Source organism: Phyllostomus hastatus, unplaced genomic scaffold, assembly GCF_019186645.2.
Source record: "Phyllostomus hastatus isolate PE091 unplaced genomic scaffold, TTU_PhHast_1.1 phas_contig_308, whole genome shotgun sequence".
Taxonomy (NCBI): domain Eukaryota; kingdom Metazoa; phylum Chordata; class Mammalia; order Chiroptera; family Phyllostomidae; genus Phyllostomus; species Phyllostomus hastatus.
Genome location: NW_025333848.1, coordinates 1,885,050 through 1,904,194, shown reverse-complemented (window position 1 = coordinate 1,904,194; position 19,145 = coordinate 1,885,050). Strand labels below are relative to the sequence as shown.

Below are 19,145 nucleotides of genomic sequence, written 5' to 3'. Positions count from 1 at the left end.
ACAATATACCACATCTCAAAGTATTATGATTTATTTGGGTTAATTTTTTAAGAGTTACTTTAACTTGTGTAGCTGCTATAATACTGGAGCAGAAACATTCTTTCCTGAGAACAAAGTCCAAAAAGGTATATAATTTTCAAAGTTCTGATACTTGCACAGTTTATATTTTGTGTCTACCTTAGCCTAGGCAAAAATGTTACTAGATGTTTTTGGAGGAACATGAATTATAAAATGGGATATAACTGTTCACCAGTAATGATTTAGAAGAGTGTTCTTTCTTATTCAACTATATAAGGAAATATTCATTTAAAATCACCATACCCCCTATTGCCAATTGGCCCAAACTTCCCACTATTATGATATGATGGAGATATGTAATTTTACTCTTCTTAAGAAGCGATTTCATTCATTGACTTTTGGACATGCATAGAGTGGATATTTTTGTTGTGTGTTTGTTTTATAAGGGTACATAAATTAGGGGGAGAGTAGGTTACTCTTCTGTTTGTGTGTATATGAGTGTGTTTTGCATTATATGTACCAGCCTGTGAGGATGCTTAGATATATTATGTACATATATGTTTATACATGTGCAATTATGTAAGTTAATTTTCATTTTTAAACTTCAACTTGTTATTGGATAGTAATTCACAATCATTCTTCAGCATACCCTTGTGATTGTTGTCCACCAGAGTGGTTTACATATTCCAACAACTGATATTACATCAGCACTGAATAGAAAACATGGAATGAGAGTTTGATGGCCTGTGTTTCTAAGAATGCTAGCCTGCTTGATATAAAAAATGAAGAAGAAAGGGTAAGATATCACACTTTCTACATTTTACTAGAGGCTTGTGTCAGTCGATATTGTATGTGTAGAATTCATCTACAATTTGTGAATATTTGTAGCTATTTAAAGTCAGTATATTGTTTCATCATTTGACTTGATAATATTTTATTTTATTGCATACCAGTAATGCATATTTGCTTTTCATAAAACACTGTGCTTCTATATATGCTTGATTTCTAACAGTAACTTTGTTATTTAATTTTGTTATATCAAGAACACTAACCATATTGTAATTGAGCAGACTGATTACACAAGGAATGGAATCATGTGATTGCAAACCAGATGACAAAATGCAGTGGGCAGTCCTCCACAGCCCTGCTCCTGAGTGTCCATTCTCTCACTGCCTCTTCTCCCTCACCTCTCACCCACTGGGCTGACTTTGAGTATTTTAGATTCTCTTCACTTGTTTTTGAACCTCATATAAATGAAATCATACAGCAGACATTTTTCTTCCCAACTCTCTTCATTCCAATGTGCCATCGGTGCATTTTATACATATATATTGCATTTATCTGCTGTTTTTAAATTTTCACTGCTGAATTATGTGAACACAATGTTTAAAAGCCATCTATCTGATGTCTCTCATTGGGAATGTGAATCTTATGCTCTAAGGAATAAAGAGGAATAATGATAATAACAATTATCATTTTCTTTTTTGACTTTATGTTTATAGTTTACACTATTATTTATGTCCCATTCACCCCCTCCCACTTCCATCTGGCACCGGCCCCCATTCCCTCTGGCCATCACCACACTGTTGTCTGTGTCTGTGGGTTATGCCCATATGTTCTGTGGCTAATCCCTTCACCTTTTCTCATCCAGGGCCTTAAACCCCTTCCCCTCTGACAGCTGTCAGTTTATCCTTTGTATCCAGGCCTCTATTTATTTTTTGTTCATTAGTTTATTTTGTTTGGGATTTTTTGTTTGTTTGCTTGTTATTTTTGGTTCATTAGGTCTCATATATAAGTGAAGTCATATGGTATTTGTCTTTTTCTTACTGGCTTATTTCACTTAGGATACAAATCTCTAGTACTGCTATATTTGTAATGGTATTTTTCACTACTGATGTTATCAGAGCTTGAAAAATGCTTTTGTAGTAAATTTTATAAAATGAAGTCAATTCCTGCAATATGTACTTAATTTATTGAGATTGCTATTTGTTACAACCTCATATAATATTATTTAATTGGGTACACCAATGTGAGTGACTATAAGAATAAGTGTATCAATTTTATAAAGACAACTTAAGTGAGAAACACATTATTTGATATTATTAATAAATGACTTAATTGGTATAATTCTATAATGTAATGAAGAAAGATTTTTAATTTAATTTATAAAAATATAATGTTTCTAGAGACAAATGAAACTGGAAACACAACATACAAGAACAAAAGCATTTTAAGAGGGAAATTGATATCAATGAAGTGAGAAATGTCCCAAATAAGCAACCTATCTTATGCCTTAAGAAATCAGAAGAAACAAACTGAATGCAAAACCAGTAGAAGAAAGGAAATAACGTTTAGAATATAAATAAATAAATTAATAAAGAAAGAAAGAAAGAATGGAAAATCAATGGAGTACATTAACCAAACTAAGAGTTGGTTCTTTGAAAAAAATAAAGTTGACAAACCCCTAATTAGATTAACCAAGTAAAAAAGAGATAAGACCTGAATCAATAAAATTATGAATAAAAAATAAGACAGTATAACAAACCAAGATATTCAAAAGGTCATACAAGGCTATGATGAACAATTATATGCCAACAAACTGGAAGACTTAGAGGAAATGGAAATATTTTAGAAACATACTACTTACCAAGACTTAATCAGAAAGAAATAGAAAATCTGAATAGACCAATTACTGGTAAGGAGATTGAATCAGTAGTCAAAAACTGCCAAATGAAATTAAGCCCAGGACCATATGGCTTCACAGGAAAATTTCACCAAACTTTTAAAAGAAAATTAATACCAACTCTTATCAAACTCTTCCAAAAAATTGAAGAGGAGTGAACATTCCCAAATTCATTTTATGAGGTCAGCATTATCTTGAAACCAAAACCGTAAAAAGGTATATTAGAATAGAATACTACAATCCAATATTGCTGATAAATTTTGAAGCAAAAATTCTCCATAAAATACTGACAAACCCAATTCAGCAGTGAATTGAAAGGATCATTCATCATAATCAAATGGGACTTATACCTGGGATGCAAGTATGGTTTAACATAGACAAATTAATCAATGTGATACATTACATTAATAAAATGAATAAAAAACTATATGATTACCACAATATATGCATAAAAACATTTGACAAAATTCATCATTTATCATGATAAAAAGAAATATGTTCATAGAAGTGACATATCTCAACAAAATCAGTATCATTTCTATACATTAACAACAAATCTGACAAAAAATTAATTAATTCCATTTACAATAAAATCCAGAACAACAAAATACTAGGAATGCATTTAATTCAGGCAATAAAACAAGAACTCACACAACTCCACACCAGGACAAACAATTCAATTAAAAAGTGAGCAAAGGATCTGAACAGACCCTTCTCCAAGGAGGACATACAGGCGGCCCAGAGACATATGAAAGGATGCTCAGCATCACTAGCCATCAGAGAAATGCAAATTAAAACCACAATGACATATCACTTCACACCAGTCAGAATGACCATCATAACCAAATCAACAAACAACAAATGCTGACAAGGCTGTGGAGAAAAAGAAACCCTAGTGCACTGTTGGTGGGAATGCAGAGTGGAAAGATTTGCCACTGTGGAAAACTGTATGGAATTTCATCAAAAATCTAAAAATGAAACTGCCTTTTGACCTAGGAATTCTACTGCTGGGATTATACCCTAAGAATCCTGAAACACCAATTCAAAAGAATCTATGCACCCAAATGTTCACAGCAGCACGATTTACAGTAGTCAAATGCTAGAAGCAGCCTAAGTGCCCATCAGTAAATGAGTGGATCAAACAACTGTGACACATTTGCACAATGGAATACTATGCAACAGAAGGAAAGAGGAGCTCCTACCCTTTGCAACAGCATGGATGGAACTGGAGAGCATTATGCTCAGTGAGATAAGGCAGGTTAAGAAAGACAAATACCATATAAGTTCACCTATAAGTAGAACATAATCAACAAAACAAAGAAATGAGCAAAATAGAAACAGACACACTGAAATAAAGAACAAACTGACAGTAACCAGAAGGGAGGAGGGAGCCAGATAATGGGGCAAAGTAGGGGGTGGGTCATCAAGGAACATGTATAAAGGACCCATGGACAAAGACACAGGAGGGGAAGAGGATTGAGCATGGAAGGTAGGGATGGGTAGGGCAGGGAGAATAATGGGAGGAAAATTGGGACAACTGTAATTGCACAATAAGAAAAGAAAGATCTCTATCCAGAAAACTATAAGATATTGATGAAAGAAATAGAAGACAGCAATAAATATGTTTATGTATTAGAAGTATTAATATTGTTAAATTTCCAACATTACCCAAAACCATCTATAGATTCAATGAAACTTTTATCAAGATACCAATGGCATATTTTACTGAAGTAGAAATAAAAACACATCTACTTACATGCAACCACAAAAGACCTTGAATAGTCAAATACATCTGAGGAAAAAGAACAAATCAGGGGTATCACTCTTCCTGATTTCAAGCTATACTTTAAAGCTATAGTCATCAAATACTGTATGATCTCATACGTAGAATCTAAAAATAACAACAGAAAACAAGCTCATATAAAAAGAAATAAAACTTGTGGTTGCTAAATATATAGGTCATTTTAATAAGGGTACATCTTATTGGTCATGTAGCATGATAAGCTTGCATGTGATTGGCTGATTCTTGGTATCAGAAATCCTTATATACAACTATAGGCACCTGAAGTTGTGAAAACACACATTGAAGCAAGAAGGGTAGGAAATTACTACTATTTTTTTCAAGAAGCAGTCAAAATTATACCTAGTTTTTGCCAGATTGGAAATACACACACACACACACACGCACGCACGCACGCATGCACGCACATGCACATATATATGCAACAGAATTTTGGTAATTAGTTTATGTGTGCCATCAGATGAAAAGGGTTAATAATAGTTGGTCTATCTAATAACCTAGATAGCTAGCATGTGATTAATAAGTGGGTAACATACACACTGTGAATACACTTTATCTTCCTTATTTTCTTTTTATTTTATCTATATGCAAAGATGGATGTTAGCTGAACCTAGTGTGGTAATCATTTTGCAATATATACATGTATCAAGCCATCAGGCAGTAAAGTTTCGTATCTTTTGATGCTCATGTGTCATTTAAGTTGTCTTTTAGAAGTCTTTTAAAATGTAGTAGTTTTTCAGACTATTGGTGAAAAATATCATTAAAAACCTACTGTTTGTGGAATTATGATTTTAGAATTGTTTCCACTGTAATAGAAATGCCATATTGAGAGTATAAAGAAAAGAAGTATGGAAGATTTAGTAAGCCTAAGAGTAGAATTTAAACATCTAAGATATTTTTAACCAGGCCTAAGATTTCAGAGTCTGTAATGAAGATGGAAGTAAGTTCACAGCATGGGTGGTCCAGTCTTTTGTCCCCTAACACCTTTCAGATTAAGAAAACAATTTCCAGATACATTTGCCAATGGACAAACTGAATGACACACTGTCAGTCCAAAGTCTCCTAGATTCTGGAGGTCTGTGATGAGCTACTCAGTCTTCAAAATAGCCCCAGTGTAAGAATTTCCTGTTCAAATGTTAAGTGACACATTAATGAGAAATCTACATTTTCCGCTCATGCTTCACTCTGAGCCTTCACAGGTCAGTCTGTGAAGACTGCAGATATTGTTTATTTGTAAGAGTAGCTTGTCTCTCACTAAAGGATGCAGTACTTTCTGGCTTCTAGAGGTATGTATGTATCTCCTGTCTCTTTCTTTGATCCATTTCATGTACGGGGTAATTACAAGTGCTAGATGTGATACAAGTGAGGAACAATAAGTATACAACCAAATCAAAAAGAACATTGGTATCTTTATTTAAATAATTTAGGGCAAAAATCAAGAATAAAATATGAAATGTGTTGGAGGATATCTTGAACTTTTCAAACTTTTGCCTAGGAGAATTACTCAAGTATGCATAATTGAGTGTGTTAAGGCAATTCAAAGTAAAATATTGTAAGAATCATGGAATTGTTATTTTTAAATTGTATAGTCAATATAGATATAATCATATGCATATGTTATTTTTATTTAGCCTAGCTTTTAAAAGGAGATTTTTCAAAATGAATTATTTGGGTTTTAGTGGTCAAAATATTTTATACACTTAATTAAATGAAATAAAAGAACTTGCCCTTTAATAAAAATCAGGATCAAGTACTCCCTTAAAATTGTAATTAAAGCTTAGTTATAATCAAAAGACTTTTTTAAAACTGAGCTACCATTGTAAGTAAACATACCACATGGATAAGAAGACTCTGTCAAAAAAAAATGTTACAGCATTTAATTGATATGAATCAGTACTAACATGAAAAGTGTGTTCAAATAATAATTAGCCTAACTAAAATATTATGGGAAACTTATACAAAAGATGAAATATTAAATGTTATCCATGCATTATATCTATATACTTTATTCCCTCTTTATATTAGTAAACTAAGTTGCTAGACACTAAGTAGTTTTGTTAATGGGCATGCATTGCAAATTTCAAAGCCACAATTAATTCTAGAAATCTCTGGCCACAAAGCTCATTGACTGAATTATTAAATTACACTATCTGATCCATTACTATTGCTTACCCAACTGAAGGTGCCTTCACTGACTTTGACATCAACATTACCTTTATGGAAGTTTGAAACAACAGTGTTCTAATATAAAGGATCTACACATTTATTTATCATGTTATGGTTTTATAATTTTCCCTTAACTCAATTGCTAATTTCTTGTGTAACATAAGTATTTTAAAAATTTCATTGTTATTGTTTTGTTGTCAGTATGTTTAGGTTTTGAATAAGTTCAGAGTGCCAAAGATTTTTTAACATATGAAATATTTTTATTGTAAAAATTTCTCAAATTTTATAATTTTTCAAAATAAAAGGTCATTGATAATAACTAATGCCTTTAATAAACAACTGTATGTCATGAAATAAAATTAATTTAGTTCATAAAATTATTATATATGCCAACATGACTAATGCCCCATCTTTAGAACATTCAGTCTTTAATCATTATTAGATTTCAAATTATCATTAACATTGTGTCTCTTTTTTCCAATATAGCATTTCAATTTTTAATGCAAGCATTCTAATGTTATTAAAATATTTCTGTAGAATCTGACTTTAAATGAATAAAGATGTTATTATTTATGAAAGTGTTTATTTCTCATTAAGGAATTGCTTTTTGTTACTCAAACAAATAATACATTGTCAAATGCAGAATATCTTAAACATTGTATCTACCACAAGGCACTTGTTTAAAGATTTAAGACATTTATAACCAGAACTTTAGATTCTTCAACTGGGAAATGAGCTAATACTCACCCTCTACCCCTCCCAATTCTACTCAGTAAGTACATTTTACTTAGAGCACAGTCTTGGCCACCACTAAGCTGCCGAGATGAATGACCAGAGAGTAACATACGCAGAACTGAATCGGGTTAAGGACTCAAAGAGACAGCACATGAAACCTAAGGGCACTAAAGGCTCCATTCCAGGAACTGAGCAGGAACTAACCTATGCAGAATTAAATCTTCAAAATGCTTCTCAGAGTCTTCGAGGGAGTGACAAGAACGATCGCTGCAGAGGTAACACATTCAGTAGACACAGTGTAAATGTTCTAGGATGTGCAGCTGGGTGCGGATGGGTGGGAAAAAGTAGGGAATATGCTCATACATTTTTCATCTTAAGGATCAGGACCTGAAGTTGGAATATGGTATGTTAATATGAAAGCTAAAGACTAATTTTATTCAGACATTCTTATAGGTTGTAGTCTTTGACCAGTAACTCATAGAGCATTATACTTAATGAATATACAATAGTATATCCTGTGATAAACATTACAGTGGTAGATATGGGTTTGGGGTTCAAGTTTATGGATATGATTCTCTGTGTGTAAGTTGTCCAAACAATTGTCTCTATCTCTTCTTTCTCAGTGTTTCCATTTCCCTACCTGCAGCATCTTTGCCACCTCCAGAGAAGTGCATTGCTGGGATCCTAGGGGTCATCTGCCTTGTCCTGATGTTCACTGTGGTAACATGGATAGCTGTTAATCGTTGTGAGTAATTTTTTGTAAGATTATATAAAACGTCTTACTTTTATGTTCATGAGTGCCTCCAAACACTACATAATATTACAGAATAGAACTCTCATTTTAAAGTATTCCTTTAGACTAAGTGCAAAATAGTTATTCTGAAATTTTCTAAGGTATAAATATCAGAATGATTTTAGAAAGTAGTTTATAAATATATTAATATGTGCATATATATCTCATATGTATGTTTATATTCTCATGTTACAATTAAGGCATGCTTTAGAATACCTTATTGAGAAATACAAATTAATTCTGTATATTGGCTAACCCAAATACTGTAAGAGATGGTGATGTCTGGTTTTCTGGGCTTTTGAAATATTTTTACCCCAAATTATCATTGCTTTATTAATTTTCCTTGTTAAAGTAATTTTATTCCAGATTATTTTGATCCCAGTGTATCACATTTCAAAGTCATAAACACATTGTTATGATTTATTTTGATCCATATTAATTTTTATAAGAATTATTTTCTTTTCTAGCTAATGTAACACCAGAGCAGAAAAATACTTCCTTGAAAACAGCGATCCAGAAAGGTACATAATTACTTTCTAAGTTATGATATGAGTACAGTTCATACTTTGTTTGTAACACAGGGTAGTCAGAATAGTAGGTTTTATTATTTCATGATCACAAATTATAATACTGGGCAATGTATGTTCATAAATAATAAGTATAGAAGAGTGTTTTTCTGATGCAAAAATATGAAAAAATATTCATTTAAAATCATCATACCCATTGTTGCCAATTGTCTCAAAGATTATTTTGGTATTCTAAAAGAGTGGTTTCATTTATTGACATTGAACACTTATAAAAAGTGTATATTTTTGTTTGTGTGTTTGTTTAATGTGAGCATATAAATTATTGGATGAGAGGCTGAACCTTTTCTGTGTGTGAGTGTATATGAGTGTATTTTGTTTTATATGTATGTCTGTGAGGGTATGTACATACACTATGCACCTAATGTGTCTATACCTATGCAGATACTGAAATTAATTTTGATTTTAAAATTCACCTTGTTCTTGGATAGCTATAAATAATCTTTCTTCAGAATATCATTGTGGTCAATGTCCACCTCAGTGGTTAATGTATTCCAACAACTGCTATTACCTGGGTACTGAACAAAAAACATGGAATGAGAGTTTGATTGCCTGTGCTTCTTGGAACTCTAACCTGCTCTATATAGATGATAAAGAAGAAATGGTAAGATTTCCAATGCTTTTAACATTTTATTTAAAATATATTATTTTAGTTCATATTTGTAAGATTCATATTTTCTATACTTTTGTGGTTTATTTATTTTAAAGGCTGTTAAAATTTCATTGTTTAACTCTATGATATTTTATTTATATCTTCTGCCATTAATGCACACTTGATAATTTCCAGTTACTGCTTTTCATAAACAACCATGCATCTATAAGTGCTTTTTTCCTTCTAAACTGTGTAAATTAATTTTACCATACATCATGGAAACTAAAGATATCATGGTTGTGTGTGTTACAAACTGAAAAAACCCAGATAATTACAAATGCGATCATGAAATAGGTGTTGCCAGTCCACTCCTGTGCACTCTCTCATAACTTCTCCTTCCCTCCATTCAAACACTATTCTGATATTTTATATGATAAATTATCTTTGTTTAATCTTAAACCTAATGGGAATCATCCATTATGCATTTTTATGTCTCCTTTAACTCCCACATGAAATTTTGCACAATTTATACATATTACTGTGTATACCAGTAGTTGCTTTTTATGTTTGTTTTGTATACATGACATTTTAATCTACACAGAATACAGATTTTTTAATATCTGGGTATTATGAATAATTATTTTATAAAAATCTTTGTGTGTTCCTTTGCCAAAAATTATATTATATTTAAAGTAATTTATATTACATACAAATAAAATATTATATATTTATATACTATGAATATTAAACTAATACAAGTAAAATTATTAATATAGTTATATTATAATTGTATATGTGCATAATTATAATTTATTGTCATTTTGTTGTGTCAGAATGACATAACAGAATCACAAATATATACATATGACACATTTATTAGATTATCCCATTTCCCTGTTTCTGTAAATATACACTTTATCCAATAGTTCCACCTTCCAAAGTGTAGTGCTGCCAAGAATTTTAATGGCATAAATTTACATTACATCACTATATAAAAATATCATTATGACATTAGTAGGCATTTTCCTGATTACTGGTACAAAGAACACACCTTTTGGAGCACTATTCATTATGAAATTCTTAGTTGTACCATTTCTCCTGCATATTGCCTGTTATTTTCTTACCTAGAAGTTGTTATATTTTGGATATGAGCTCTTTTTTGAACTTGTAAGATGCAACTACTTTTTTGACTGTTAACTACATTTTTCTTCTCACATTGGAAACTTTTAACGACAAGAACTTACTAATGTTGCCATAGTCCAGTATCTCATTTTGGGTGTTCATGATCAGTTTGGACATATTTCAGAAGTTAGCTGAAGTTCATGAAGATAATCTGTAACACTACTTTTTAGGTTTTATCCATTTTCTTTATTGATTAAGTTTTATATTTATGTCTATAATAGCTTGAGAATATATATTTTTATGATGCTGTGTGTGTGATGCTGTGTGATAGTTTATACTTTATATATATGTATATATATGTGTGTATATATTATTGTTTTCAAGTATAGTTGTCTCAGATTTCACCCCACCACAGCCCCTCACCACACCCATCCCCGCTGCCCACCCCTGAACCTTCCCCCTTTGGCTTTGTCCATGTGTCCATTATACATGTTCCTTGATGGACCGTCCCCTATTTTCCCCCATTATCCCTCTCCCCCTCCCCTCTAGTTACTGTAAGTTTGTTCTTTATTTCAATGTCTCTGGTTGTATTTTGCTAGCTTGCTTGTTTTGTTGAGTAGATTCCTCTCATAGGCGAGATCATATGATACTTGTCTTTCACATCCTGGCTTATTTCACTTAGCATAATGCTCTCCAGATCCATCCATGCTCTCACAAAAGGTAGGAGCTCCTTCTTTCTTTCTGCTACGTAGTATTCCATTGTGTAAATGTACCACAGTTGTTTGAAACATTCATTTACTGATAGGCACTTAGGTTGCTTCCAGAACTTGGCTATTGTAAATTGTACTGCTATGAACATTAGGGTGCATAGGTTCTTTTGGATTGGTGTTTCAGGATTCTTAGGGTGTAATTTCAACAGTGGAATTGCTGGGTGAAAAGAGAGTTCCGGTTTTAGTTTTCTGAGGAAATTCCATACTGTTTTCCACCGTGGCTGCACCAGTCTGCATTCTTACGTACAGTGTACTAGGGTTCCCTTTTTTCTGCAACCTCTTCAGAACTTGTTGTTTGTTGATTTGTTTGTGATGGCCATTCACCTGTGTGAAGTGGTATCTCACTATCGTTTTAATTTTCATCTCTCTGATGGCTAGTGATGCTGAGCATCCTTTCATATGTCTCTGGGCTCTCTGTATGTCCTCCTTAGAGAAATGTCTGTTCAAGCTCTTTGCCCATTTTTTAATTGTGTTGTTTGTCTTCCTGGAATGGAGTCGTGTGAGTTCTTAATATATTTGGGAGATCAAACCCTTGTCTGAGGTATCATTGGCAAATATATTTTCCCATACATTTGGTTCCCTTTTCATTTTATTACTATTTTCTTTAGCCTTGCAGGAGTTTTTTATTTTGATGAAGTTCCATTTGTTTACTCTTTCTTTATGTCCCTTGCTCTAGGGGACATATCAATGAGAATATTTCTGTGTGGAATATCTGAGATTTTCCTGTCTATGTTCTCCTCTAGGACTTTTATGGTGTAGTGACTCATAGTGCAGTCTTTTATTCGTATTGACTTTATTTTTGTGTATGGTGTAAGTTGGTGATTGAATTTCATTTTTTTTGCATGTAGCTGCATGTAGGTCTCCCAACACCGTTGGTTGAAGAGGCTATTTTTACCCCATGTTAGGCTTCTGCCCCTTTTGTTGAATATTAATTGACTATAGGGACCTGGATTATTTCTGGGCTCTCTGTTCTGTTCCACTCATCTATGGGTTTGTTCTTATGACAGTTCAACATTGTTATTTAATTGATGCAGCATAATTTATAGCAGGTGATCATTTCTTCATAAATAACTTCATATGCATGGGTCTATATATATTTTTAACATGAAATTTAAGAAGTTCATTTTTATGTCTCAAATATTATTTTTGGTCTTTTTCTGTGTCTCTTTTTAGTCTCAGGAAATATTTACATCTGTTTCAGTTTTCCTTATAAAGTTCTAAAGGTCTCTGGGCTCCATTATTTTGTCTCTCTTTTTCTCTCTACCCTCAGGAATTAATCATTTCTATCACTCCATCTTTAATGTCATCAATTCTTTCTTCTGCATCTCAAAATTTATGAAAATGTATTGATTTTTAAATGCATTTTCAACTGAGAATTTTTACTTGATTCATTCATACTGTTTTTATTTCTCTAATTGTTTTGTCATTACCACCATATTTTCATATAGTTATTTGAACATAGTTTTAAATATTTTATAATATGTTTATAATGATTACTATAAACTATTTTTCTAATAAATCCAACATCTTCTTCCAGTAAAAATTAGGTTCTATTGACTGATTTTTTTCCCTGAATATGAAAAGCATTTTTCAGTTTCTTTGCATATTCTTAAATTTTCTTTGTAAGTACATATTTTCAATAATATAGTATAGTAAATGTAGATTCTACATCTTTCTTAGATTTATTAACTTTTAACTTGAATAAACAATTATGTAGAATCCTTTCTTTTGAAGTATGCTTATTCAGTTTTTTAAAACTTCATTATATATTTTCATTTTTAACCTGACTTACTAAGGATTCCCATGTGAGTGCATAGTGTAGTTGACAGCCAATGATTTTTTTAAATGTATTCAAATACCTCAAGTCAGTTTGGCTCCTCTGTCTGCTATTTGATGAATTTGTGTGTATATGCAGGGGAGTGCTCATAATTTGAAAATCCCTTTTGGTTTTTATTTTTTATGTTTTCATCTTTTTTTCTTCCATACATGTGTACAGTTTTCCCATTAATCAAGCACATGTAGAGAGCTAATGTCATCTTTTCTATGATGCGGTCATTTTTAGTATGTTCCTATTATATTTATGGTAGGCATGGTGCTTGACAATATGGAGAACACTACCTTGTGCTAGAAAATGGGTGGTTTGCCTCATTTGGAACCTAGTAATTCAACACTTGGAACTGAAAAAACTGTGGGCAATTGAGCAACCCCTTCCACTGCTCATCAAGTCTGCCCCTGTGGCAACAACACCATTGATATTTGACTGTTCCCCAACTTGTAAAAATTACAATTCTTACTCACTGACCTGAGATGGGGATCGGAGGAGACATGGGAGCAGTCCTAGACTAGAGGACTTCAAATTTGCTCTATTCCTACTTGAATCTCCAGCAATTTTTTCAATAACAAATAATTATGTTATTATTAGTGTTTGATCAACTTTCAGAGCTGTGAAACTGGTATTGTTGTCCATTTGTCTTCTTCACTTTTCACACTAATGCATTTTCCTAATGCATCCAATGTATAACAATATATTGTAAATTAAAAGAATGTAACTTGGAAAGAGTTAACTTGTTTTTGCTTCCATTTTAAAAGTCATTTATTTTTTTTTAATTTTACTTATTTCTTTTTTAGAGAGGTAGTAAGAGAGGGAGACACACATCAATCAGTTGCCTGTAGCACACCCCCAGCTGGGGACCCAGCCCACAACCGAGCCATGTGTCCTGACTGGGAGTCCAACTAGTGAGCCTTCACTGTGCGGGACATGTCACAACCCACTGAGCCACACCTGTTTCAGAAGAATCATCTTTATTTTGTTTGCAAATATACAGTTTTATTAGTTGCTTAGTACTTTATTTTTTCCCATTTCTAGTGCCATAGCTTGCCATATACAACATTGCCTTTTTACTATCAAATTGCTATATAAGAATGCTGTAAAATACAAACTATAAACTAAGATAAACCTCTTTACAGTATTCAAATTAGTGCATTAAAACAGGCCCTAGCTCAGTAGGTCAACTGGTTAGAGCATTGTCCCAAACACTGGTGTTGTGAGTTTGATCTCCTGTCAGGGCACATAGGAAGCAATCAATGTAAGTGGGACAACTGTTTGAATTCTCTCTCTCTCTCTCTCTCTCTCTCTCTCTCTCTCTCTCTCTCTCTCCCCCCCTCCTCTCTCACACACACCCAAATAATAAAAATAAAGTAAAAAACAAAATAAAACAAAATTGATTTAAAAAGTGAGTTAATTGCCAAACATCTAATTCCTTTTTAAAGGAAGAATGGTAAAAAAAAAAAAAGTTACCTACATATGAAAATGAAGAACAGCTTAAAAGCTTATGCATTTTTAAAACTTATCAAAAAGTTGTTCTTTAAATTTCCAGTAATAAAAGCAGTTACAACAATGCAAAGCAGAGCACAGATAACATGGTCAACAAGAGTCACATGGGCCCCAGACCCACTGGGGTGGTCATGTCCCAAAGTGTCCAATCCCATGTTGGACACCCAAAACTAAAGCAATATTGAATGACAACTGTAACCAAAAACATTTTTTAAAAGTTTCTCTTTAAAATGAGTTCCCAGAAAGTATAAATTTAACATTTTTCCTAAGGTAAATTTATGAGGGGGAACCAAGAAAAGAAATATCTTCCAGAGGGTAGGCCCTTGGTAGTAGTACAAGCTTTCCTGCTGGGTGAGTGTTCTAGGAACCCATCTGTATCAGAGTGCCAGCTGGCTTTATCGTGAAAGGCTGCATTGGGCTCCAGAGAGTTTTTTTGAAGGCTCTTTCAACACATTTGCCCATTTCACAATGGGTGATTTACAAGCACACCTGCCCACACTGTGCTAAGTGTTCAGCAGTTTTTGATCAAAAAAAGTCATGACCCTCATTTCTCATGCTCCTTATTCACTCAATCAGGCCCTAAGTGAATTTTTTTTGTTTCCCTGAATGAAAAAAGCCCTCAAAGGGAAATGTTTTGCCAATGTGGAAGAGGTAAAACAAAAAAACAGCAGAAGCACTAAAAGGAATCAAAATTGATGAGTTCAAAAACTGTTCTGAGCAGTGGAAAAAAACATCTTCTAAGTTTATGGCATCACATAGAGAGTATTTAGAAGGTGACAAAAGATTAAATTTGTAATAATAAATAAGCAAGTTTTTATAAATAAATTCGGCTTTTTTGTCCCTCCTTATATTACTTTCAAAATCATTCTCATTGTTTAATAATATTGGAAATTGCATTCAAAATCACAACATACAAATAAAAAACAGAAGAAAAATTATTATAACGTAATCAATTAATGTATAAAGGTTAAGAGTTTTGTTCCTTCCATGTTAGCACAGTTGTAGATTTCTATATTTCTTCTTCTGTAGTTTTTTTTTATTGTTGTTGAAGTACAAATGTCTTCATTTTCTCCCCACCACTACCCCCCGCCCCAGCAATTCCTACCTCCTTCCTCTGGTCCCACCCCCTGGGTTTTGTCCATAGGTCCTTTTGTTCCTGAAAACCCTTCCCCCATTTCCCCCCATTACCCCCTCCAACCTCACCTCTGGCTACTGTCAGTTTATTGTTAATTTCAATGTCTCTGGTTACATTTTGCTTGCTTGTTTGCTTTGTAAGGGAAATTATATTTGCCAGTGATACCTCAGACAAGGTTTTAATCTTCAAAATGTATAAAGAACTCACATGACTCCACACCAGGAAGAAAAACAGCCCAATTAAAAAATGGGCAAAAGACATAAGCAGACACTTCTCCAAGGAGGACATGCAGAGGGCCCAGAGATAAATGAAAGGATGCTCAGCATCACTAGTCATCAGAGAGATGCAAATTAAAACCACAGTGAGATACCACTTCACACCAGTCAGAATGGCCATCATAACCAAATCAACAAACAAGTGTGGAGAGGATGTGGAGAAAAATGACCCTGGTCCACTGTTGGTGGGAATGCAGATTGGTGCAGCCACTGTGGAAGCAGTGTAGAATTTCTTTAGAAAACCACAAATGGAGCTACCTTTTGACCCTGCAATTCCACTGCTGGAATTGGATCCTAAGAACCCTGAAACACCAATCCAAAAGAACCTATGCACTCCAATGTTCATAGCAATACAATTTACAATAACCAAGTTCTGAAAGCAACCTAAGATAGCTATATGCCTATATGCCTTTAGCTATATGCCTTTAATGGCTTCTGCATCTCACAGCAACATGAAGGATCCTTTTAAGATATTCTGCTGCCTTTGACAGTTGCTGGTTGGATTGTTGGAAACATGCACTTGCGATTTCCTCCTTGCTCATGAATTATCATTCCCAAGTCTTTAAATAGTTCATTAATATCCATAACAACAGCTTACACTTGCCTAGTAGAAGTCTTCCTCTGATGACAAGGCTGAGGTCATCCTCTGTTAATTCCCTCATCCTTCACCTGCACTTGAGGGTGAGTTTGGCTTTTCCAAGACGCAAAATTCCTTTCTTTTGAGCTCTCCTCAGGAAAATCACCAGATGCTCTGGAACTGTCTCCCCACTTGAGCAACCAACTCTTTCTCTGTCTCAGCAGCTGGACTTCAGACCTTTGGAAAGTTGGTCAGTGATGTGAACTCAGTCACTAAGCAATCCTACTGTATTTTCCTCTGATGCAGTTCACTGTGTGTGGTGGACACAGGTTCGAACTGTTTAATGGACTTCTTTGTTTCTTTGGCCAGTTGGTTAGGATACTGTTGCTTCTGCTCAAATCCTGGAGAAATGTGAGGTGTTCCAAGTTCCTTCAGAGTCATCTGCATTTCCACAGAACATTGTGTGATCTAATGTTGGATATGCAGCGTCAGCTGGGTGGGGTCACCTACAATTCCTGGAGTGCAGGAGGTGGTTGATTTGCTTATTCACTTATTTTGTCAAATGTTGGTGGGCTGTGCAGTTTACTTAGCCATCACACCAGAGTCCTCAGCTTCCTTCTCCTCCTTCTGCACAGCCAACTTCCATTGTTTTTACAAATTCAAATCAGTATACTAACATTTACTTGATTTCTCATAAAATTTGTTTTCTCATAGAATTTTATGCATATTTTCAATGTGTTTATATGGATTGGAGTCTCCCATAGAAACAGTAATAATTCTGACTTGTGGACAAATGGCTCAGTTTTCTTTTCCAAACTGTAAGTTCTTTGAGAATGCATTTATTTTATTCATTCATGCTTTCTCCATCAGGTATTAATCTTAGAAATAAAAAGCAATGTGTGAACAACTATATGAATGAACTGTTTCTGTGGAAAAATTTTAACAAATATTCAGTATTAGTATGTAACTGTTACTCTATATACATTGTTTATTACTAAAATATTAACATATATTATCAGATTAATGAATTGTTATCTCTGTATTTCAGATTTTCAAAAACTTCAGAGTTGGACAAGAAATGTGCATTTGGGGATTTTGAAGCACAAAAGCTCTACTTGGCATCATGTTCAGGAAAAAAACACTATGCTTGTAAGCACCAGGCAGTGTGGCTCACCTAAACTTGGTACAATGTTACTCTCACCATCTCTAAAGAACACATTTCTAGTTCCTTCAAGAATGCTGCAATTATTTTGTACTACTTTTTAAAGAAATTATTTTGCACCAGTTTTATTTTCATGAAAAAATGAAGAGGAAGGTACTAAAATTTCCCATGTTCCCCTGAATGCAGAGCATCCCCATTATCAGCATCACTCAGCAGAGTGGGATGTTTGTTACTGAGAGTGAGTCTGTACTGACACGTCGTAGTCACTTAAAGTCCATGCTGTATCTGACACTTCATCCTTGGTATTGGAGAGTTGTTTTAAACTTATATTCATGTTAACTTTTAAAAATATGTATCCAGGTATATATTATACATTTTAAATTTTCTGTTATTCATTAAAATAAATTGTGTATACATTATTAATTATAATATCAAGAATTTGTTATTTCTAAGTATATAATGACAAGAATAATTTCACACACCTTTTCAAATTAACTGATTTGTCCTGGCCTTGAATGTTGAAAATGAAGACTGAACATCTGATGGTGGCACAGTGAGTAAGTCAGTGGAGTCAGTGCAAAGAAAGCAGGGGAAGTTCAATTTCAAGGTTTATTAACTATTTTTCAGAGATAGCCTGCAGAGAAAGAAAGAAGAAAATTATAAAATGTGCCATAGGGTTAATTAAAGAAGGGTACCAAAAGGAAGAGTCATGTGGGAGCCAGGTCTACCTCCTCAGGGATGGTTTTCAGACTTTCTGGCAGAGAGTGGTCACTACAGAAAACTCTATGGCAGACATGTTCACTGGACGGCTTCAGGAGAGAGCAGGTCCCAGTCTGCAGGCTGATGTGGGTGAGGATGGATCTCACAGTGTGACTGGCAAGTAGGATGACCTCTCTGACAAAGTGTCAACAGGCCGAGGCTGGAGAAGCGGAGCTATGGCTGTGACTACTCACAAAAACTTGCTGGAGGGTGAATACCACAAGAACTTCCTGCATGCATGCAGATGTCAGCCACAGCACTGTAGCAAAGGAGAGAAAACAGCATGAAACCAGGAAGAGAAGTCCTTTCTCCCAGTGACCTTTACTGAGAAAATGTCAAGTGGGATGACTGGAGAAAAGGTTGTAGGATCTGTTGCCATTATCTCAGAATGGGCAATATGTATAGATTTGGAGCACAGAAAACTAAATTCTTAATTGGCACTCAAGGTCACTATACAACAACCCCAAGGATTCTATAGAAAAGCCATGTGACTATACTCCACTTGCTCAGAGAAAAGAACTAACACAAATATCTTCTGAATCTATTTTTATGCAATATTGTTAAAGATTAGAGTAATTTTTTGGTAGAGACTGGTCTTTTCACTGGATAGTAATCAGTGTCCTCTGATACTTTTTTACA

General features: G+C 33.8%; 1 protein-coding gene and 1 pseudogene across 2 annotated transcripts; one reads left to right on the top strand and one right to left on the bottom strand.

Annotated features, from left to right (window-relative positions):
- Positions 1-5,709: 5,709 nt before the first annotated feature.
- On the top strand, positions 5,710-18,087 carry LOC123819381 (NKG2-F type II integral membrane protein-like). 2 transcript variants are annotated; one of them, XM_045839703.1, is made up of 7 exons: positions 5,710-5,788; positions 7,442-7,678; positions 8,050-8,148; positions 8,664-8,717; positions 9,233-9,384; positions 17,300-17,403; positions 17,634-18,087. In XM_045839703.1, exons 2-7 carry the CDS (start codon positions 7,492-7,494, stop codon positions 17,761-17,763), a joined length of 726 nt encoding a protein of 241 aa, XP_045695659.1. In that variant the 5' UTR covers positions 5,710-5,788; positions 7,442-7,491; the 3' UTR covers positions 17,764-18,087. The 2 variants fall into 2 exon arrangements, with proteins under 2 accessions (XP_045695659.1, XP_045695658.1); XM_045839702.1 differs by having other exon boundaries at positions 9,212-9,384.
- LOC123819353 lies at positions 10,493-17,179 on the bottom strand (annotated as a pseudogene).
- Positions 18,088-19,145: the final 1,058 nt, after the last annotated feature.

Coding starts and splice junctions, on each gene's coding strand:
- LOC123819381 (XM_045839702.1), top strand. CDS start 7,492: ATGAATGACCAGAGAGTAACATACGCAGAACTGAATCGGGTTAAGGAC. Junction 8,149..8,663: donor ATGGATAGCTGTTAATCGTT/GTGAGTAATTTT, acceptor TTTCTTTTCTAG/CTAATGTAACACCAGAGCAG. Junction 17,404..17,633: donor TCAGTTTTCTTTTCCAAACT/GTAAGTTCTTTG, acceptor TCTGTATTTCAG/ATTTTCAAAAACTTCAGAGT.